This window comes from Podarcis melisellensis (genome assembly GCF_964234715.1).
Source record: "Podarcis melisellensis genome assembly, chromosome: 1".
Lineage (NCBI taxonomy): Eukaryota > Metazoa > Chordata > Lepidosauria > Squamata > Lacertidae > Podarcis > Podarcis melisellensis.
The window spans coordinates 15,349,934-15,372,531 of record NC_138528.1 but is presented as its reverse complement, the minus strand read 5'-3'; the positions used below and the strand labels follow the sequence as shown (position 1 = coordinate 15,372,531).

Genomic DNA, 22,598 nt, shown 5'->3' with positions numbered 1-22,598 from the left:
AACCCCAGAGTCGGTCATGACTGGACCTAATGGTCAGGGGTTCCTTTACCTTACTATTTTTAGGGCTCCAATTTAAGAAAATGGGGGAAGATCTATCCGTGTTTTGCACATCATTTTTTAGGGAACAAACCTAGTCTTATATACAGAAAAATACGGTAAATAAATTCCTTTCCCTGATGCAAAATATTAGGAGGTAACTGGAGAAAAGGAGAACATTTCTGCGCATTCTCCTATCTCGTGGCCGTCTTTGTATATCGACGTTGCTAACTGTAATCAAGGTGTATAGATGACCAAATAACCCTAAGTATTCCTTTACACTAGCTTTATTTGTTCATGCGTGTATAGAGATTTCGAAGAGCAGAGGACAGTCAGGAAAGAGTGGATTTCTGCAGTGTTACCAAGGAAGAAGGCAGAGAGTTTGGCAGCAGGACTGAGCATGCGAAATGGCAATTTAGTGCCTGGAAATATACTTGATCTTGTACTGGCACTGCTTTATAATGGCAGGCACATTAATGTCTAATGAGGCCAACGCTGTTGTTACTATAACTATGAAGTGAATTAATAATGGCTTAAAACGATTCCCAGTCATGTATCGCATTCCAAATAAACCCGTGAAAAACAAGCTTTTAGTCACAGACGTTTAAATATAATATGTGTGGTAGATCCTTGCTGTCACTTCTGGGGACAAAAGAAAAGTTATTCTGTTTTCTTGGGGAAATTTTCTTTTGAATATTTAGATTTCCTAGATAAATAAATGAGCTTTCTTTCTTTCTTTCTTTCTTTCTTTCTTTCTTTCTTTCTTTCTTTCTTTCTTTCTTTCTTTCTTTCTTTCGTATCCTGCCTTTCTCCCACAGACCCAAGGCATCTCACAGGATTACTACTACTACAAATGCTACTACTATTATATTTATATTTATATGCCTCCCATCTGGCTGGGTTTCCCCAGCCACTCTGAGCGGGTCCCAAGAAAATATTAAAAACGCAATAAAACATCAACCATTAAAAACTTCCTTAAACAGGGCTGCTTTCAGATGTCTTCTAAAAGTCATGTAGTTCTTTATCTCTTGGACATCTGATGGGAGGGTGTTCCACATGGTGGGCGCGACTACCAAGAAACTCCCTGGAACCTCACTTCTTGCAATGAGGGAACCGCCAGATAATAATAACAACAACAATTATTATTCATTCATTCATTTATTCATACCCCGACCATCTGACTGGGTTTCCCCAGCCACTCTGGGTGGCTTCCAACAAAACACTAAAATACAATAACCTATTAAACATTAAGAGCTTCCCTAAACAGGGCTGCGTTTACATGTCTTCTAAAAGTTTGGTAGGCCCTCAGATAAGGCCCTCGGAGCTGGACCTCAGTGTCCGGGCTGAACGATGGGGGTGGAGATGTTCCTTCAGGTAGACAGGGCCAAGGCATAAATTAAGACAAGTCTTTAAAATAATGAGGCCTCAACTGCAGTCTATCGTGTTATCCAGCACAGTGGTACCTCAGGTTACAGACGCTTCAGGTTACAGACTCCTCTAACCCAGGAATAGTACCTCGGGTTAAGAACTTTGCTTCAGGATGAGAACAGAAATCGTGCGGCGGCAGCGGGAGGCCCCATTAGCTAAAGTGGTGCTTCAGGTTAAGAACAGTTTCAGGTTAAGAATGCTCCTCCAGAATGAATTAAGTTCTTAACCTGAGGTACCACTGTAATGGATTCAAGCATCTACTATTTCTACATAGTACATGGAATAGTCTTGTGACGTCACAGCAGCACTTGAAATGGAATTGCAATGCTTGGTATGATAGATGACTTCACCTACCTCCCTCATTCATTTTCCCCCCATAAGGCTCTGCCTATGTTAACTTGTAGATCAAGGACTGCACATGCAATTTTGCCTTTCATCTCTCATACCAATTGAATTATGGTGCCAAGATGGGCTGCTCATCTTGGCACAGCTCAAAGCAGTCTCTTCCTGCCTCCAAAATTGCTGATTTATGCCTTCTGAGATTTCTTCGGCTCTATGATATACTCCAGTAGTTCTACTGGAAAAGGGGATCTCATCAGATTAGCTCTGATGTACCTCCCGTCTCTATAATTCCACCGGCTGCAGAACAAATTGAATATGCTATCTTTGAAACATTATAGCCTTACAATTCTGCCTTACAAAGCAGCATGTGTCATATTTCTCTTAAAGTGTTTTACATTTTCATTTTGCCCTGTCATTTGTTATGCTTATTTGTTAATTTATATATCGTACTTTTTGCTCTATAAGACTCACTTTTTCCCTCCTAAAAAGTAAGGGGAAATGTGTGTGCGTCTTATGGAGCGAATGCAGGCTGCGCAGCTATCCCAGAAGCCAGAACAGCAAGAGGGATTGCTGCTTTCACTGCGCAGCAATCCCTCTTGCTATTCTGGCTTCTGAGATTCAGAATATTTTTTTTCTTGTTTTCCTCCTCCAAAAACTAGGTGCGTCTTGCGGTCTGGTGCGTCTTACAGAGCGAAAAATACGGTATATTAAGTCAGACCACTGGACCAATTAGCTCAGCCATCCCCAAACTAAGGCCCGCAGGCCGGATAAGGCCTGAGGGACTCATTTATCCGGCCCGCGGCAACCCCTGCCTCCCGCTGCCGCCGCCTGTTCTTACCGGCACAGCACGGCGCGGCTGCCCACTTCTGGGTTGGAGGAGCACTGGAAATAGCTTGCGCGCATGTGCAAGCGTTATTTCTGGTGCACATCCGGGTCGTAGGAGGCCTGTGTACATGCACACAAGCTATTTCCAGTGCTCCTCTGACCCGGAAGTGTGCTGGAAATAGCGTGTGGGCACACGTATGGGAATGTGCTCCCCCGCCCTCCGGCCTACCACGCGATCGGTGCTGGAGACACCGGCCTGAGGCGCGGTAAGTTTGCTGACCCCTGATCTAGCTCAGCATTGCATGCACTGACTGGCAGCAGCAGCTGTCCTAGGTTTCAGGCAGGAGTCTTTTCCTAGCCTAAACTGGAGATGCTGGGGATTCAAGCTGGGACCTCCTTCATGCAAAGCAGATACCACAGAACTATGGCCCTTTCCTTTGCAATGCCAGTTTCCCAAATTGGGATCTGGCTGCTCTACCAGTTAACTTGCAAAATCAGCATCTGTTCGCCCTGTGGCTAAGGGCCCTCCTCCCATTATAAGAGAGCCCCCTTCAGCAGCAGAAGGAAGCAGGGCCTTGAGTCATCCCTGTAATAAACGAAAATCTGCCCTTCTTCCCTTATGGGGGACACAAGAGCCCTTATAGAGTCCTTTGAAGGTTCTCCATCGGTTGGAGAAAAGAACAGAGGCCAACCAGAGAATATTGAGAAGCAAAGCAGCTTGTAAGCCTGATCTTTATTGAACTGTTGCAACAGGGTGCTCCCCTCACATGCAGGAAAGGAGGAGGACCCAGAACCCAGGTGTGCCCGCCCTTATATAGACATTTTAAATTGCCCGCCCTGGAGTCCAAGACCACCCCCAGAAACATCATACATACATCACAGAAGGGGTGTAGCTCAAGACCACCCCCCAGACACATCATACCTACATCACAGAAAGGGCGGTCTACAGCAGAAATCTGAGCGCGTTGTTTATCTCCTGTCGTTGTTTATCTCCTGTCTAGCAGGTTACCTATTAATGCTTACTTGATTGGATACCCTGGGGAGCCTGGCTAGTCTTTTGTACAGTGGTACCTCGGGATGTGAACGGGATCCATTCCGGAGCCCCGTTTACATCCCGAACAGAACACAAGACACGTCTGTGCATGTGCGGGTCACGTTTCGCCGCATCAGCGCATGTGCGTGACCTCATTTTGACCGTCCGCGCATGTGTGAGCGGCGAAACCTGGAAGTAACATACTCTGTTACTTCCTGGTTGCCGCGGAGCACAACCCGAATGCGCTCAACATGAAGCATATTCAACTCGAGGTATGACTATAGTGACAAATACCCTATTCATACACAGATATACCCTTAAGACAGGTTTTGTGAATGAAAAGACAATGGGGAGGCTTTTCCATTTTCCTTTGACCTTGCAGAGAGAACATTTGGTCAGTTTGGGAGCCAAAATGGCTACAGGACTGCCCTCCTGTTCTAGCTCAGACATGTGGCCCATACATTTATGTAAGTGTTTGCCTGGCATTTATTATTTCTATATATAAGACCTTAATTGTTTTATTTCATCCCCCACCCCAAGGTTTCTCTGCCCCTGCACACTGCCCTGTGGAGCTGATTTGCAGTGAAGCAAGATCACACTCCAAGGGGGTCGAGTGCTTAATGTTTTCTTTCTCTCCCTGCGTGTGCTTTATATCCCTCCACGCACATGGAAACACTGCAAGGTTTTGCCGGTTTCTGGGCAACTGTTTCTAACACATGTGTGCCAAAGTGGGAGGTAAAGAGCCGCAAGTCTTTCAACTTCAGGACAAAGGGGCTGCAGATTGCAGAGGCTCAAGATCTCTCGCAGCTGTTGTGTGGCTTTTTACTACCCAGCTGGAGCAGATTCCTTTTTAAAAAATTTGCAAACTGCAGCATTAAGAAATTGAGATCAGCCTGCTGCTGGATCAGGCCAGCGGCCCATCTACTCCAGCATCCTGTTCTCACAGTGGCCAGCAAATAGGATCCGAGCACAAGAGAAACCCCCAACCCCCTCTGCGGTTTCCAGCAACTGGTATTCAGGAGCATAGCTGCCTCCAGCTGTGTTGTGATTTATTCTGAATAAGGAAGAAGACCAGAGCTAAGGTTCAGCCAGAGCTCAGCAGAGCAGAGCTCCACATCTGGTTTTCAGTGCCAGGACTCAGCCCTGTAATAACGGGAAAAGGAGCCTCTGAGCATGATCAGAATGTATTTCATCTGCTCTCAGCAACACTGAGTTACAGGGAACCAGGCAGAGGGCCTTCTCGGTGGTGGCACCCGCCCTGTGGAACGCCCTCCCACCAGATGTCAAAACAACTACCAGACTTTTAGAAGACATCTGAAGGCAGCCCTGTTTAGGGAAGCTTGTAATGTTTAATAGACTATTGTATTTTAGTGTTCTGTTGGAGGCTGCCCAGAGTGACTGGGGAAACCCAGCCAGATGCGTGGGATAAAAATAATAAATTATTATTACAGTCATACCTTGGGTTAAAAACGCTTCAGGTTGAGCGCTTTCAGGTTGCGTTCCGCGGGACCCGGAAGTAACGGAATGGGTTACTTCTGGGTTTTGCCGCTGACGCATGCGCAGACGCTCAAAATGATGTCACGCACATGTGCAGAAGCTGCGAATCGCGACCCACACATGCACAGACACGAGTTGCGTTCTGCTCTGGATGTGAAGGGGCTCCAGAACAGATCCCATCAGCATCCAGAGGTACCACTGTATTATTATTATTATTGTTATTATTGTCCGTCCGATTAATGTGAACAGGCTTATTGTTGTAGGCATGCCTTAAGGACAGAGGTGGTGAACCTGTTATCCTTCAGATGCTGCTAGCTCTCCAACTCCCATAAGTCCTAGCCAATATGACCAATGGTCAGGGATTATTGGAGTCACAGCTTGAAGGCCCCGGGTTCCACCTGCTTTAAGGAAATACCTGGCAACAGTCTTGGACTTTTCAAATGAATGCTGGTAGTGTGAGGTAATCAGGTGATGCCTCTTAATGGCAGAAATTTCACTGGAACATGAAACCAGCCAGAGCGCAGCAGGTACTGGGCATGGCAGGGGGTTGGACTGGATGAACCCTGGAGGTCCCTTACGACTGTATGATTCTAATATTTTTAAAAAATATTTAAAATATTTAATAATACAGTTATAATACAGTAAATCATGGGAAAGTAGTGTAAATATATATATATATAAACCAAAACAGCTACAAATAGAATACAGAGTCCTCTCTTAAAGGTAGTTCTTAACCCTTAGCACCCACAGAAGGGAGTAACCCCTCCCAGAATTCACCTGGGATCTTTCCTTTCTCCTCTCAGTCCCTGGACCCTAATAAAGATCCCGATGAGAGGATGCCAAAGAAGAAAGAGAAGAAAACGAAGAAGGGAGGGTGGAGAGAGAGAAAGAAAGAAAGAAAGAAAGAGAAAAAGAAGGCTATGGAGTATGTGACTGATTAAGACTGCATGTTTGTACTTGCAAGAGAGATCTTTGTCTGTGCAATCGGTGAACAGAACAAACAGGCTTTCCAGACCTTCAGACCGTGCAAGCAAGCAAGCAACGCAGCAGCATAAACAGCCTGTCCTGTTCTGGAGTCAATTTGCTGGATACCGAGTTGGCTGGGCCGGACTATTGCATACCCACAGACATTATGCAAATGGTAAAGTTACTTGTGCAACAGCTGGATTTGCATCTCTAGCTGCAAGGATTGTGACTGATGCAACAAACCGGTACTGAGTCTGTACAACTCAGTCTCTACAGAGAGAGGTAGGAATATCAGGTCTTAAAGGTAAAGGTAAAGAGACCCCTGACCATTAGGTCCAGTCGTGACTGACTCTGGGGTTGCGGCGCTCATCTCGCTTTATTGGCCGAGGGAGCCAGTGTACAGTTTCCAGGGTCATGTGGCCAGCATGACTAAGCCGCTTGTGGCGAACCAGAGCAGTGCACAGAAACGCTGTTTACCTTCCCGCAGGAGCGGTACCTATTTATCTACTTGCACTTTGACGTGTTTTCGAACTGCTAGGTTGGCAGGAGCAGGGACTGAGCAATGGGAGCTCACCCTGTCGCGGGGATTCAAACCACCAACCTTCTGATCGGCAAGTCCTAGGCTCTGTGGTTTAACCCACAGCGCCACCCTTAGGGTCATAGGGTCCCTCAAAAGACATCCTTTTTACTGTGTGTTCACAGTGACTTGTGCTCATGATGGTTATATGAGTGGTTATAGGTGATCCTTTCAGTACTGTGTTTGCCTGAAAGTTTTGGGGCAGACCTGCTGCTTTGTTTCCATTCTGTGCACGCCCTGCTAAAGTCCCATCACTTTAAATGTTCAAGGGGTTTGTTTTGTTTTGTCCTGTTTTCGTTGCACTATATTGCAAGAGTGCCTCTCCAGGCGGCAAGAATGTGGTAAAACTGAGGGAGCATCGCAGAACTAGTAGTAATAAAGCAGTGTGGACGCTCCTGTATAAATCCTGCACTATTACAGCATCAATGACAGGTTGCAGAATACAGCTGCAAAATTAAAATACCAGTCTGAAGGGGTCCCTAATGAATATGGAAGGCAGGGGGTGTCCAAATTCAGAATTTCATTTTTAAGCGATTGTGGCTCTGCCAATAAGCCAAACCAAGTTGTGTGTCAACTGAAGAAACAGCTTTTCTCCCCCTTAAAAGCAACAATCAAACACATTGTTTTGTGAAGAAGTAAAAGTAGTATTTACTTACATAATCTAGGTCTGGAACCAGCCAATTACAGTAGCAAAATGAAGGCAGGTTTATAACTACTATCTAAGTTGCAAACATGCAAAATATAAGTTCAAAAGTGGTGTCTGAACTGTGGGCCTAGTCTGGCTGTGTGGTGTGCGCCCCCCCCCTTTTCATGTTCAATCTGTGGACCTCCACCACCCCTCTCTCATTTGACAAGGGACATGGGCTTGTGTTACCTGCTCAACCTTGATTTCTGCATGCAGAGGTGTTGGTGATGGAAATGGTTCATCAAACAGGGTTGGTGATTTCTAACTCAGGTGTGCAGCAAGGCTTCTCTGAGGCCAAAGGAAGAGAGGGGAGGGGAGGCTGGGTTGTCCAGTGTCCAGTCAATTTGCTCTTCTTGAATACAACACAATCTGAGTATCTTCTGTGATGGTGTATTGAGGCCAAGGAGGAATTTCTTCATGGCTGAATAAACCAGGTTACTTATTGAAGGGGACAGATGGGTCATTCCTTGCCAAGAGGATGTAGAAACAAGAGGCAGACGAGAAAAAGGAATGCTGCATTTTCTGTACATATTTTTCATCTCCTCCAAAGAACAGGGTAATATTGGCCAGCCAGCTGATCTGATCCATTGCCCAAACGAAGGAAAAGTGATGTGTGGCTTAGTGGCAACATAGCTGGTTGACAGCCCTCTATGGCTATTTGAATCAACTTCCTTTGTCCCTTAAAAGGGCTTTCCTATAACCAGACATTTAAAATACATTTGAAGCACATTACTCCCCCCCCCCCCCCAAATCCTGGGATTCTTAATCTCTCACAAAGTTACAATTCCCAGCACCTTTAACCCAAACTACACTTCCCAGGATTCGGGGGGGGGGGAGGGAGGAGGGAGGAAGCTACGTGCTTTAAATTTACAGCGTGGGTATGACAAAAGTGGCTTTCCAGAGTATGACAGCTGTTTCTACAGAAAACCTTTGGCATCCTTGGAGGGCCTTTAGAAGGCAGAACATCTGGGGAATCTTGGAACAATCGCACAAGCTCCCTTTCCAGCCCTCCACCTCCTTTTTCCCCTTCCAATGTAAACAGAGAAGCTGTGGCCATTGTGCAGCATCTGTGCCACTCCGAAGATCCTGCAAACAGAGGAGCATCAGCACATATCCTGGTCATGTTCTTTCCACTTGCGCATGCAAACGTCCAAGATGCTGTTTTGAGAACTGGGCTGAGAGTTCTTTTTGTCAGGGACTGGGAGAAAACCACGGGTCGATAAAAGCCGTTTTAAAAATTTTATTTAAAGTATAACTACCTAATCACGGGACGCGGGTGGCACTGTGGGTTAAACCACAGAGCCTAGGACTTGCTGATCAGAAGGTCGGCAGTTTGGATCCCCGCGACGGGGCGAGCTCCCGTTGCTCTGTCCCATAATGCTCCTGCCAACCTTGCAGTTCAAAAGCACGTCAAAGTGCAAGTAGATAAATAGGTAGCGCTCCAATGGGAAGGTAAACAGCGTTTCCGTGCACTGCTCTGGTTCGCCAGAAGCAGCTTAGTCATGCTGGCCACATGACCCGGAAGCTGTGCACCGGCTCCCTCGGCCAATAAAGCGAGATGAGCGCCGCAACCCCAGAGTCGGCCACAACTGGACCTAATGGTCAGGGGTCCCTTTACCTTTACTTTACCTAATCACAGGGCAGCAGGTGAATCAAGCTTAAAAGAAAAGGTGCCGTAGGCAAGGTTGTGGGTTTTTCTCCCAATGCATGTACAAAAATCATGCAGGGTTCCAATGCTAAGTATCTCAGTGTGTTTATAAAGCTTGGGGATTTCTGTGAGTTCAAGCGTGTCTAAGCTACACGCTGCTATCTCCCTCTCCTCTGAGCCTGACACTTGATCTCTATGCTTTGCTGCCCCCCCCCTTTTCCTTTGGGCTGCGAATGTGATAGGGGACGAGTGATGCAACACCTCTTGGCCTAGAAAGATAACTGTTTTCTGAAATCAGCTGAGCGGAATACTTCTCCGCCATGCAAGGTCAAACGCCGCCACCCCCAGACTGTGTAGAAACGATTGCAGTGTCCCAGGAGCAGGCTGCTCGTGGCCAATTGTGCAGCAATTCCAGAACCTTCCTCTGACTGATATGTAGTGGGAAGTATAATAGGCAAAACTAGTTGTGATGTTGGCTGGCCTGTTCTCTTCAAATGCATTTGACTCCCTCAATCCTGAGACTAGACTTGAGGGATCAAGATTTCCTTAATTAATCTTCTGTTATGTCTGCAAAGGGATTCGCCATCCCGCTTTTTATTTATTGAAATCGTTAATATTTATATACTGCTAGCCATAAAGAACACCAGAGAAGTTTGCAACATTATGCATACAAAACACACAATTAAAAGCCATTATTATTATTATTATTAAATCAGAGATCTTATTGCCTTCCAACCTCCTTCCATGTCGTTTGGAAACTAGATTTTCAAAATGATTCCCATTTTTACGCAAGGAACAGAACAGTGTCCTATCATTGCAATTCTCATTTTTTTTCTCATATATGGTAGGGTGGGAAAAAGTCACAGTTTATGGGATTTGTTGCCCCTTGATTAGTCAGACACCTTCACTACTTCCAGCTCCTGCTAAAAAATAATTTTGTTGAAGAAAGCCTCTTCAGACATGTAAATTTCATAGGCCTTTTTGTATGTCTTTTATAAGGTATGTTTTTTAAAAAAATTGCTGGTATTTTATTTGGGAATTTTTTTTAAGGCTAAATCATTTTTGCTTTCATCGGTAATTTTTATGTATATTTTATATAAACTGCTTCCAGGTTTTGATGATTAAATGGCATATCAATCTTGTTAATTAAATAAATATACAATCAGCTCAGCACCGGCAACGTCTGCCATGGGTGTGTGCATTTTGCCGACGAATACTCAATGGTGAAGGAGAGATACTTTGCACATGGTCAGAGTAACTCTCTTCTTCCTAGACATAGTCTTCACATATTCCAGGGCTGAATTGATTGGAAACGGGATTGAAATATACCCTTGATGAATCCTGACTAAAATAAAAGTATATTTCTCTTTCATTTGTAGGCGAAGGGGATTTCTCCCTTTCCCTTTCTTGCTCTGTGGCGGCCATTTTTGGAAGCTGGCCTTGGTGCCCATTAGTTTGGTTGACATAGCAACCCCAGATAGCTTTATTAAGCATGACAGCAGCTGTATAATGGGCATTAGCTGCCTCCCCCCCCTTTCTTTTCCAGCCAGCAACCCCTGCAGAAAGGCCACAGTGATGATGACGATGAGTGACCCCTTTGAAAGGCCCGATTTGGGCATGCTGTCAAGTGTTAGGAAACAGAATCGCTGCTTGTGAGGTAATACTCCGTATCAGAACAGTAGGCCTCTTGTTCAAAGCCTTTGGCAGTCCCAGCACCTTTCCAAAGCATTAATGAATTCCGGATCCTAACGAGGATCCGGGGGAGTAGAATCATAGAATTATAGAGTTGGAATCGACTCCCCTGCAATGCAGGAATCTTCTGCGCAGCATGGGACTCAAACCCATGAACTTGAGATTAAGAGTGTCGTGCTCTACAGACTGAGCAACAAGCATGATAAAACATTACTTTAAAAAAAAACCACTTCCCTATACAGGGCTGCCTTCAGATGTCTTCTAAGAATTGTAGTTACTTATCTCCTTGGCTCAGGGGTTGCATAACTCCATACCCTCCAACATTTCTCTGATGAAAACAGGGACACCCTAAAGGCAGGCATGTACAAAGTCCGTTTTGGGGGGCCTAATCCGCCCCCCTGGACGGTTTTATCTGGCTCCTGTGGCAGTTTATTGATTGGGGTCAAATCTTTAAAAAAGGTTCAACAACTTCAATCCTGAAAAAAGCTCAAGAACTTTGGTTGGCCCTCACGCATGTTCACTTCATCCAATCTGGCCCTCTCTGAAAAAAGTTTGGGCACCCCTGCCCTAAGGAAAAGCGGGACATTCCGGCATCAAATCAGAAACTGGGACAGCTTCTGTAAATCCAGGACTGTCCCTGGAAAATAGGGACAGTTGAAGGATCTGAAATAAAACCGAGCAGAGAAATTACGGTAGGTTAAAATCAGTGGCTTTTTTCTTGCGGGTACCGAAGGGTACGCTTTTATTTTGGGAACATTCCGAATTCCGCGACCAACCAAATTGTTATGAAAGAGTGAGCAAGCATTTCAGATCAGTAGTGCTTTTTCTGGGTGAGTGTTAAGCAGAGGAGGAAGGGTAGATTTTAAGAATCAAGAGGGCTTAGTAAGTGAAGCAACAGCGACCACATTAACACTGCACATCTAAAGCGCTCTGAGATCGCTTTAAACAGTCAGGATTCTCGCCCCCGCCCCCCAATAATTCTGGGAGTTGCAGTTTGTGAAGGGTGCTGCTGAGAGCTGTTAGGGGAGACCCCTATTCCCCTCCCAGATCTACAATTCCCAGAGTAGCTGAATAACCAATCTTAAGTTGCCATCTTGACAGGCAACTTTGAGAGCTGCAATTCTGAAGAGAATAGGGGTCTCTTAAGAACCCTCAGCACTCTTCACAAACCAAAGCTCCCAGAATTATTTGGAGGAAACTGCGACTCTTTAAAGAGGTACCATAGTGATTTAAAGGCCTGTTGTGAATGTGGCCAGCATCTGCATTTCTCAAAAAAATTATTTATTTATTTATTTATTTATTTAGCAACTCTTTCCAGCATACGGCAAGATCTCTTTTATAGGGCTGCCATACGTCTGGACATTACCAGGATTTCAAAGGCGGAATTGACGTCCGGGGGAATTTCTGAAAGGTGGCACTTTGATCTTTGGCAATTCAGCTGTCTAAAAATGTTTTTTTTTTGGGGGGGTCTTCCAAAAATCTTTGGGGTGAACTGGTTTTTACTTTTTGAAATATGGCAACCCTAGCGCTGTGGTCTGAATCACAGAGCCTAGGGCTTGCTGATCAGAAGGTTGGCAGTTTGAACCCCCGCGACGGAGTGAGCTCCCGTTGCTCGGTCCCTGCTCCTGCCAACCTAGCAGCTCGAAAGCACGTCAAAGTGCAAGTAGATAAATAGGTACCGCTCCGGCGGAAGGTAAACACAACTCATGCGCTGCTCTGGTTTGCCAGAAGTGGCTAAGTCATGCTGGCCACATGACCCGGAAGCTGTACACCGGCTCCCTCAGTCAGTAGAGTGAGATGAGCGCCGCAACCCCAGAGTTGTCCGCGACTGGATCTAATGGTCAGGAGTCCCTTTACCTTTATCTTTTATTAGTCACTTTCTGCTTCCTAGGAAAAGGGAAATCTGTGGTGATACTGATTTTGCAGAAAAAAGGGGGGGGAGCCAATTAAAGGGTGAATCTAAGAATCTGCCATTTTTGAAGCAAGTGTTCAGTTAAATAGCACAGAAACCCCTGGACGGGAAGCTTGAAGTGGTAAGTGGTATGGTACTGTCCCTCCATCCTATCCTGTGTTAAGTGATTTCAGGCTGGCAGATTAGCCAATATGCCACTCCTGAACCACTGCAAACACCCACAGGACTGCAGGATCCTTTAGCGCCTCTTCCATTCACCTCTTTATAAATGGGGGACGAACCAGACATGCAAATGAATCCTGTAGATGATGTTCCTTTGCTGGGAATGTGCACACATTGCCCTGGTCTATATATCAGTGATGCTGCCAAGCTGCTACTCATGAACGAGGGGGACATCACAACAGTGCTATTGCTGATTATCTATCCCTGGCAGATGCATGCATGTTCAGCTGGATCAAAGCATCAGTTTCTCAGATTCCACTGATTTGAATTGCTGACAGGTCAGTTGTGGGAAGCATGCCTGGCTTGCAAGAGGCCCCCCAGGTGTGATACCTGGCATCTCAAGGTGGAACTGGGGATGATGAGCTAATATGGATCAATTGCCTTCACAAAACATCTTCCTTCAACCCAAACCCTCTGTGCTTTTCTCTTTCTATGGGCTGTGCTGTTATTCACATCCAGCCGAAGGCAGATAAAGTAAGAATTCTCTTAATGGCAAATGGGCATCTTTTGCAAAGTACTGGAATATGAAAGGGGGAGGGGAGATAAAAGAATGCATTCGGGGACCAGGTGGATTAGTTATTTATAATAACCTAACAACTGTGTTTTGATGCAATATAAATATTCCTCCATGTTCACCCTCTCTGGAATGCACCCCATGGTTCCACATCTATGTTTAAAACGATATTCCAACCCCATATAATTGCTGTGGAACGCACTCCCGAGAGGTGTGGATGTGCTGGCAGGCGCATAAGCCCTATGTTTGGATCAGAACAAAGGTTAAAAGCCCCACACCTTTGCAAAGCCACACGGCATGTGCCCCCTGGCACGCTCCCTACCCCTCATCTCCAGCATATGGTATTTGAGAGGCATGTTGTCTCTGGAGCTGGAGGTAATATTGCCATCATGACGAATAGCCATGGACAGCCTTCTTCTCTGAGGATAAGGATGGAAAAGGGATTGTGCAATCCAAATAATTTTTATGAGCGCTCCGGGAAATCGCCGTAAGGTTTGGACCTGTTTTGTGAGTTACCAGTGTTTGTGCTTAAAAGAGGAGCCTAGATCACACAGAAAGGATATACAGTCGTACCTTGGAGGTCGAACGGAATCTGTTCCAGAAGTCTGTTCGACTTCCAAAATGTTCGGAAACCAAAGCACAGCTTCTGATTGGCTGCAGGAAGCTCCTGCAGCCAATCAGAAGCCACGGAAGCCCCATCGGATATTTGGGTTCCAAAAAACATTCGCAAACCGGAACACTCACTTTCGGGTTTGCGGTGTTTGGGAGCCAAAACGCCCAAGTACCAAGGCGTTCAGGATCTAAGGTACAAGTGTATAATATGAAGTGAAGGCTTGCAGCAGCGGCCAATTTTCACATTGCAGGAATGGCCTACTTGGTACCGTTTACATTGCTGACTCCATCATGACCATGCAGGGACATTGGAAGCTGGAGCCCAGCCAAGCCTTGAGGACAGCAAGTTGGCTAGCCCTGATTTATCTAATTATTTATGCTGCTAGCCTCAGCTCTGAACACCTACATTGCCTTTTCAGACATGCACGACGAGCATGTACCCTTCCAAATACTGCTAGCCTCCAATTCTCATAGCCCTTGGCCATTGAGTCCAACAGCATCTGGAGGGCCAAAGCTTGCTTTTAATATCTGCCCTTCACCATCAAGCAAAACATTTCCTCTCAAACGCTCTGCAGGTATTCCACCACATTCAAATAAAAGACAACACCACAGTCAGGGCTTTTAAAAAAACAAATTCTAATGGAAACAAATGCTTCTCCCACTCCCACAGTTTTTATATTAAACACACCGGCTCTCCGCACAAGAGCCGAGAGCCCTATTTTCATCACGCAAGCGGGAACTGCGAAGGAAGGAAGGACGCCCCGGGGGGAAAGTTCTTAACTCTTCAGTTTCAGGTCCAAGGGCTTCAGGAAGTGTGGCAAAGGCAGGTCGTCTAGCGCCTCTGGGAACTGATCTGGCGTAATGGTCCCGATTAAGACTTGCATGGAACTCACAAAGAGGGAGGGAGGCGCTAAGCCCGCCAGCCACTGGAACCTGGGCTTCCCCAGCAAGTCCTGCCATTGCTCAGAGTCCTGCAGCAGCTGCTCCTTCATGGCACAGTGGGACCCCTGAGGCACAAAGAGGAACAGGGAGTCCAGGAGAAGCAGCTTGGTGCGCAGGTTCGAGGCCGGGCTCTCCCAGATCTGCTGCAGGAGGAGGTCCAAGGGCGTGTTCCCCGTGCAGTCAACAAGGCAGGGTGAGGCCCCGTGGCCCAGCAGCAGGAGCAAACACTCAGGCCTCACCAGCTCGCAAGCCACATGGAGGGCGGTCTTGCCTCCTTCCACTCGGCTGCACCCTCTGCGGTCCAAATAGCTGGCCCGGTCGCTGGCCGGGAAGTCTCTGATGGCCTTCAAGATCTCCAGAAGGATGTGGACACGGTTGTAGCGCACAGCCATGGCCAAGTGAGGAGCGGAGGAATGGCAGCAGCTGAAGTGAAGGCTGGGGATAGCCAGGGCACTCTGAGGGAAGTTGCTCAGCAGGTAGCGGGCGTAAGGCTGGTGGTTATGCACCAGGGCGTAGAGGAGGGCCTCGGAAGGGGAGTAGGTGCTGACTTTGCCCCCTTCCTGCCAGTGGAAGGCCTCCATGCGCCTCATGTCCTCCAACAGCCACACGGGCAGCTGGTCCCTCACCGCTTGGTAGAAGGCAAAGGAGGACTTCTTGCATTGCTTCTGGGACTGGGAGCTGTGGCTGCTGTAGCTGCTCAGCCATTTGATGTTCCAGGGCATCGCTGGGGGGGTGGCGCGTCAAGGAAGGTGGCTTCTCAATGGTCTACCAAGCCGTTTCTTCATGAAGGCCCAAGAGAGATGAGAATGCTGGGAAAGGAAGAAGCACAATGATTAGGACACACAAGCACACTGCTGCCCACTCAGACGTCGCCCCTATGAGCCCATTGTACAATTCTTATCAGAGGGTGCTCTTCAACACAAAAGTTGTGCATGCACACCAGTGGCGTAGCGTGGGGGTGCAGGGGGGGCCGGCCGCACCGGGTGCAACATCTGGGGGTTAGGGTTAGGGGGCGCAAATCCACGGGTTAGGGGGTGCAAATTACTTGCCTTGCCCTGGGTGCTGACAACCCACGCTATGCCACTGATGCACACAAAGGCCACTGGTCATGGATGATGGGAACTCCAGCCCAACAACACCTGAAATGCGCCACTTTGGCTATTCCCAATTTAATGTGAGTTTTACTTCGCTCCCCCCCGCCCCCGGCAATCTTGCAAAGCTAACTGCAGCTTTTGGGGAGCAGGGCAATTTGGACCAGGAAAACATCATGGGTGTGTGTGTGTGTGTCAAAACACCTTAATTCTCCAGTGCTATAGTTCTGTTCAAATTCAGACCCCCACGCCCAGCTGCATTAAAATAAAGACAAAAACATCAGCAGATTGACGCTGCTCAGTTTTTTATGAACTTTTTTTTTTTTTTTTTTTGAGAAGCAGGAGATCAACCACAGAACTCTCCCATAATCTGTTCTTTGGACCTTATGACATGCGCTGGTTATCTCCCGCTTGGACTACTGCAATGCGCTCGACGTGGGGCTACTTTTGAAGGTGACTCGGAAACTACAGCTAATCCAGAACGTGGCTGCCAGGCTGGTGACTGGGAGTGGCCTCCGAGAACATATAACACCAGTCCTGAAGGATCTATACTGGCTCCCAGTACATTTCCAAGCACAATTCAAAGTGTTGGTGTTGACAGAACCTTTAGAAGACATCTTCAGGCAGCCCTCTATAGGGAGGCTGTTAATGTTTGATGTTTCATTATGCTTTTATATTTGTTGGAAGCCACCCAGAGTGGTTGGGGCAACCTAGGCAGATGGGCGGGATACAAATAAAAATTATTATAACTAACACTAAGTCCCCCCTCCCCACTGAGTGTAATGGTATTTATTCATGTGCTTTCATCAAGCAACTCTGTGTAGTTCAGAAACACGCGTTCTCAAAATACCTGTACAGTACCCAAACCGTATGGCCAAGCCAAAGGCACCTTCAACACCAAAAGAAGGCTTTCTGAGAGCAAAAGTGGTTTACCAAGGGTTTACCAGTGAGTTCGCAGGACTATAGAAAGCTGCCAGACCATCTGTCCACCTGGCTAAGTAGATCAGACAATACTGAGCTAGATGGACCAAGGATTTCACACGGCCAAAGGCAGCTCTCTATGTTCCTTCCAGCACCACCCAGCATGGAGCAGTGTTGTTGTAACTTAGTTTTAACTAGCCTTTATTGGCATAAGTTAAAACAGTAAAATCATAAAACCATGCAAAGTCATCCAAATACATTGATAATTCAAACACATGCAATAAAAAGACTAGATAACCACCATTAAATAAATCAGGCAACTTTAGATTTAGCTTTAGAAATCTCGGCTAAGTATCACGAGACTATCTTGATAGTTTCGGGAGTATCATCCCTCAACAAATATTGGATTACAGACTCCCTGCAAATCGATATTTTGAGCTGTAAGGGAGTCACTAGGAGATCTCTGATGGGTGTGGAGAAGAGGGCAACCCAAAATTATGTGGTGTATTGTCTCTGGTGTTTTCTCATTACAGGAACAAAATCTGTCTCTGGGAGAGGATTTATTTTGAAACCTTCCAAACAATATAGATGAGGGAAATGCATTTAGACAAGCTAGCATAAAAGCTCTGCCATGCGATGGAGTCTCTAAATCAGGCATAGGCAAACTCCGGCCTTCCAGGTGTTTGGGACTACAATTCCCATCATCCCTAGCTAACAGGACCACTGGTCAGGGATGGTGGAAGTTGTAGTCCCAAACATCTGGAGGGCTGGAGCTTGCCTATGCCTGCTCTAAATTATAAAAGTAATTAAGCATCACTCTATGGCGGGGCTGCAATCCTAAGGGGACGTGGCACAGTGGTTAGAGTGCTGGACTAGAACCTGGGAGACGAGGGTTCAAATCCCCACCCAGCTGTGAACTTCACTTGGCCACCTTGGGCCAGTTGCTCTCAGTCTATCCTACCTCACAGGGTTGTTGTGGGGGTTCAATGAGGAAAGAGGAGAACCATGCATATGCCAGCTCGAACTCAATGGACAAAAAGGTGGGATATAAATTCAAAATTAAATAATTACAGTGTTTTTTTAATGTTGATGTCCAGAGAGTCTTCTCTTTCCCTCTACTAACTCCTCAACCTTCCTTCCCACCTCCCACATCACAATGGACTTTTAATTTTATGCTATTTTATTTATTAAATTTGTAAGCCGCCCTCCATCTGAAGATCACAGGACTTGTGCATTTCACCAAACCCTCTGGCTGATTTAGCCACTGTCTGCAATGTCCTCCTTTCTGCAGCAGAATCTTAAGCAGCTCTAGATAATAAATGCCTAAACCCCCAACAAAGTCTGCAAGGACACTTCTCCCCTCATCCTTTCACCTCTTGTGCCTCCTAATTTCCAGCACAACAGTTAGCAATTAACTTTCCTCTCCTCCCCCCAACTACCCCATGTCCCTTTTAAAAAAATATAATAAAACGGGGAGGGAAGAGCTGGTTGAACAAACAGGGCAGCTTAAATCTGGTCCGGACTGCAAACAACTTCCCTTAAGGTAGGTGAAACTGAAAACTGCAAAGTTAGCTTTTACGGACACCAGGAATCTAAACAACTTGTAGGCAAAGATCTGTTCAGGGCCATTGCCCTTGAGGTTTCCTAGGATAGGATAAGGAATATTACCCCCCCCCCCAAAAAAGACACAGGACGTGTATTTTGATTTAACTAACGGCAGCCAGACTGGTGACGGCCGCCAAGACCATATAACACCGGTCTTGAAAGACCTACATTGGCTCCCAGTACGTTTCCGAGCACAATTCAAAGTGTTGGTGCTGACCTTTAAAGCCCTAAACGGCCTCGGTCCAGTATACCTGAAGGAGCGTCTCCACCCCCATCATTCTGCCCGGACGCTGAGGTCCAGTGCCAAGGGCCTTCTGGCGGTTCCCTCATTGCGAGAAGCAAAGGTACAGGGAACCAGGCAGAGGGCCTTCTCGGTAGTGGCGCCTGCCCTGTGGAACGCCGTTCCAGCAGATGTCAAAGCGATAAACAACTACCTGACATTCAGAAGACATCTTAAGGCAGCCCTGTTCAGGGTTGGGGAGGCCCAGCCAGATGGGCGGGGTATAAATAATAATTTTTTATTATTATTATTATTATTATTATTATTATTATTATTATTATTATTACTAAGAAAGCTATCTATGGTCACATTCACACCACCCATTTAAAGCACTGTGATACCACTTCAAATCACCATGGTTCCCCCTGAATAATTTGGGGAGCTGTAGCTTGTGAAAGGTGTTGAGAAATGTTAGGAAATAAGAGTGGTTTAACAGTGAGTCCTTCTTCCCAGGGAACTCTGGGAATTGTAGCACCTATAACAAACTACAGCTCCCAGAGTTCTTTGGGGGAAGCCAAGACTGTTCCAAGTGCTATAAAGGTAACATGTGTAAATGTGACCGACGTCAACTTCATTGACTGGAAGTTCCTGGTATAACAGAATGAAGAGCATGCCTTGCAACATCCTTAGATTGCGCCAAACTCTATTGAGCAGGCATTTATCCTTAATGGGCACGAAAAATAGTGGGAGGAGATCAGTTTGCTTTGACCCCCAAAGAGGCAAAAGATAGGTTATGAAATTCAAAGTTTGAGGCATAAGCAGCACGTCAAAGACTGAATGAGAATTACAACTGAAGCTCTCAGAAAGATATGAGCTTCAGAACCACAGTTCTGAAGCAAATTGGCGGAAGGGTTGTGGCTCAGCGGCAGAACATGCATGCAAAATAGTCTTGGGTTCAATCCCCAGTATCTCCAGGTCAGATTGGAAATGTCTGAAAGCTAGAGAGCTGCTACCAGGCAGTGTGTGGACAACAGATGAGCTGGATTGTCTGCCTCCGAACCAGTGTAAGCAATACTGAGCTAGATAAACCAATGTTTTAATTTGGACTCTTCCTTTCTTGGGAGTTTTTTAAAGCAGAGATTGGATGGCCATCTGTCGTGGAGGCTTCAGTTTATATTCCAGCTTAGCAGGAGCTTGGACTTGAAGAGGAGTTTGGATTTGATATCCCGCTTTATCACTACCCGAAGGAGTCTCCAAGTGGCTAACATTCTCCTTTCCCTTCCTCCCTCACAACAAACACTCTGTGAGGTGAGTGGGGTTGAGAGACTTCAGAGAAGTGTGACTAGCCCAAGGTCACCCAGCAGCTGCAGGTGGAGGAGCGGGGAAGCGAACCCAGTTCACCAGATTACGAGTCCACCGCTCTTCACCACTACACCACACTGGTTGGTGACTCTTGGCATCCCAACTCTACAATTCTATGGTATAAGGCAGCTTCATTTGCTCCTCTTTCTTTGTGGAACCTCAATGGGCTGCTCCAGCTCCATGCATCCGAAACCCAGAATTTGTGCAAATGTAAAATTCAGAAAGATAGCAATCTACAAATATTCCCTTCGCTCCCTCTGCACTCCCAGATTCCCAATCAGTATAACACATGCAGTAATGTGACTTCCCATTTATTTATTTTCTTCCTTGTAGCAACTCTTGACAACAACCCAGTGCTCTCCCAATGTATTGGCTTGGTGTGTGTGTGTGTGTGTGTGTGCAGGAGATGCTGCCAAAGTTTGTGGGGTGAGTGCAGGGGTGGGGGAGGCTCCCTGGAAGGCAACTTTAAAAAATATATTTATTTATTATTGAATTTATATCCCACCTTTTTGTCCATTGAGCTCAAGGTGCCATATCCATGGTTCTCCTCATTTAAACCCCAACAACAACCCTGTGAGGTAGGCTCGACTGACCACTGGAGACAGCCGTTTGGAAAGGGGCTGCCTTACGGGCTTTGGAGCTCGTGGGTTTCCCAAGCACCTAATGGGGCAAAAGTTGTTGCTTTTTATAAGGATATTCTCCTTTCTGGCATCTTTTGAGCCCAGCTCAGGAGGATTATCAAAGCACGCTGTTGTCACTGCTGCGTCTCTCTCTTCCTATTGATACCCCTGAGATGAGGGAACTCTGCCAGCCAACTCAGAAACACAGTTTTCTGTCATACTGGCGCCTGCTGAGAAGTTGAAAGGTACTCGCTTCCTGGCTCAGAGAAGCTTGCTATGAAACAACTGAGACCGTCACCTCGGTCGTTGGTCGGAAGGGACAAACTATGAAGCGGTGTCACAGTGAATCAGCTGGCAGGCCTGAGACAGGAGCCTCAGTTCACATGACCAAGCTGGCGTCCCTGAGAACCCCCGTTGAGTGTAGCGATGCAAAAATACAGTGTGCAGTGAGCTGGGTGTGCGACTGCACCCAACTATGAAGCTGCTACACCGTCAGTCTCACCCCACTGCCAAATCTGGTTGCATTCTGGCAGCTGAGGTGAACATGGTTTGAGTTGTGCGATTAACCACAAAAACTCACTCAATGTGCACTGTCCATTGTCCAGTTCGGTCATTTTGAGGGGCCCCAAGTGCTTTCAGTTTGAGGCAGCTGTTTGGTCCATCTAGCTCAGTATTGCCCACACTGACCAGTAGTGGAGCTCCAGGGTTTCAGGGAGGGTGTCTCTCTCAGTCATACCTGGAGATGTTGGGGATTGAACCTGCGGCGTTCTGCATGCCAGGCAGATGCTCTGCCACTGAGCTACAGCCCTTCCCCATTCCAGACCAATGAAATGCCACAACTTTGTCTTTCCAGATGCTGCAGCCCCAAGATCTAGGCTCTCCCCACCTTCTCCAGACACCTCCTCCTCGCTGCCCTCGCCTTTCTTCCAACACAAGCCCAGGCTCCCCTCTCCAGGCCCTCCAACTCTCCAAGCTCAGGAGTCCTGCTCCCCCCTCCTTGCTTGGCAAATTCTCTCTCCTGCCCCATGGCATTCTGGAGAGGACCTTATTACTTTTAGGAGAACGATCTCCAAGGCCAAGGCTTCAGAGCAGAATGGAAAACTCCTCACAACCCCCCAAACTCTCCTTCTTCCTTCCTTGGAGGTTTCCAAGCAGAGGTTGGACGGCCATCTGTCCTGGATGCTTCCCGTTGCGATTCCTGCATTGCAGGGGGGGGGGGGGCTGGACTAGTTGATCCTTGAGGGTCCCTTCCAGCTTGACAATTCTACGATCCCCCCGCATCATTTCGAGGCGCCCCCCTTCTCTTCCCAGATCTCCATCTTCGCCTCCCGCGCCCCCAATTCTCTCCTCCCTCGCCCCAGATCTCCCCTTACGCCTCCTGCTTTTGCCGAGAAAGGGGTCGCCCGCCCCACTTGCCTGTGGACGGACGCCTCTCGGAGCCCAGGGGATGCGGCTGCTCGACGGGAAAGAAGCCCGAGCGGAATCCTCCTTACCTCTCCTCCGCTGCCGGCGATGATGCCGCCTCGGACTTGGAAAGGGGAAATTGCGCGTGGGCGCCGGCGCTGCTTGCCGGCTCCTTGCAGCCGAGCCGGCTTCGTGCTGCAATGAATGAGCTGCGCCTCTCTCCGCCCTCGGCAACCACACGCAGCTCAGCCCGGCCCTCCGCCAGCTCCTCCGCGGCCTGCGCTCTCCTCCCCGCTCTCCTCCGCTGCTTGCGCAGAGCTGGATCGCCGCTTCCCTTCCCGGAGCGCAGGAGAGGCAGCAGCAGCAGCAGCAGCCAAACCTCGGCTGCCTCCTCTAGGCTCTTTTATCCCCTCCGGCCCGGGGAAGGTCAGTCCGGACCGGGGA

The 22,598-nt window shown here is 47.3% G+C and overlaps 1 protein-coding gene across 2 annotated transcripts; it reads right to left on the bottom strand.

The window, feature by feature from the left end:
* Positions 1–14,605: 14,605 nt before the first annotated feature.
* On the bottom strand, positions 14,606–22,522 carry ANKRD9 (ankyrin repeat domain 9). 2 transcript variants are annotated; one of them, XM_081914976.1, is made up of 2 exons: positions 22,244–22,522; positions 14,606–15,740 (listed from the first exon to the last, which is right to left on the bottom strand). In XM_081914976.1, exon 2 carries the CDS (start codon positions 15,651–15,653, stop codon positions 14,766–14,768), a length of 888 nt encoding a protein of 295 aa, XP_081771102.1. In that variant the 5' UTR covers positions 15,654–15,740; positions 22,244–22,522; the 3' UTR covers positions 14,606–14,765. The 2 variants fall into 2 exon arrangements, with proteins under 2 accessions (XP_081771102.1, XP_081771103.1); XM_081914977.1 differs by lacking the exon at positions 22,244–22,522 and adding an exon at positions 20,636–20,747.
* Positions 22,523–22,598: the final 76 nt, after the last annotated feature.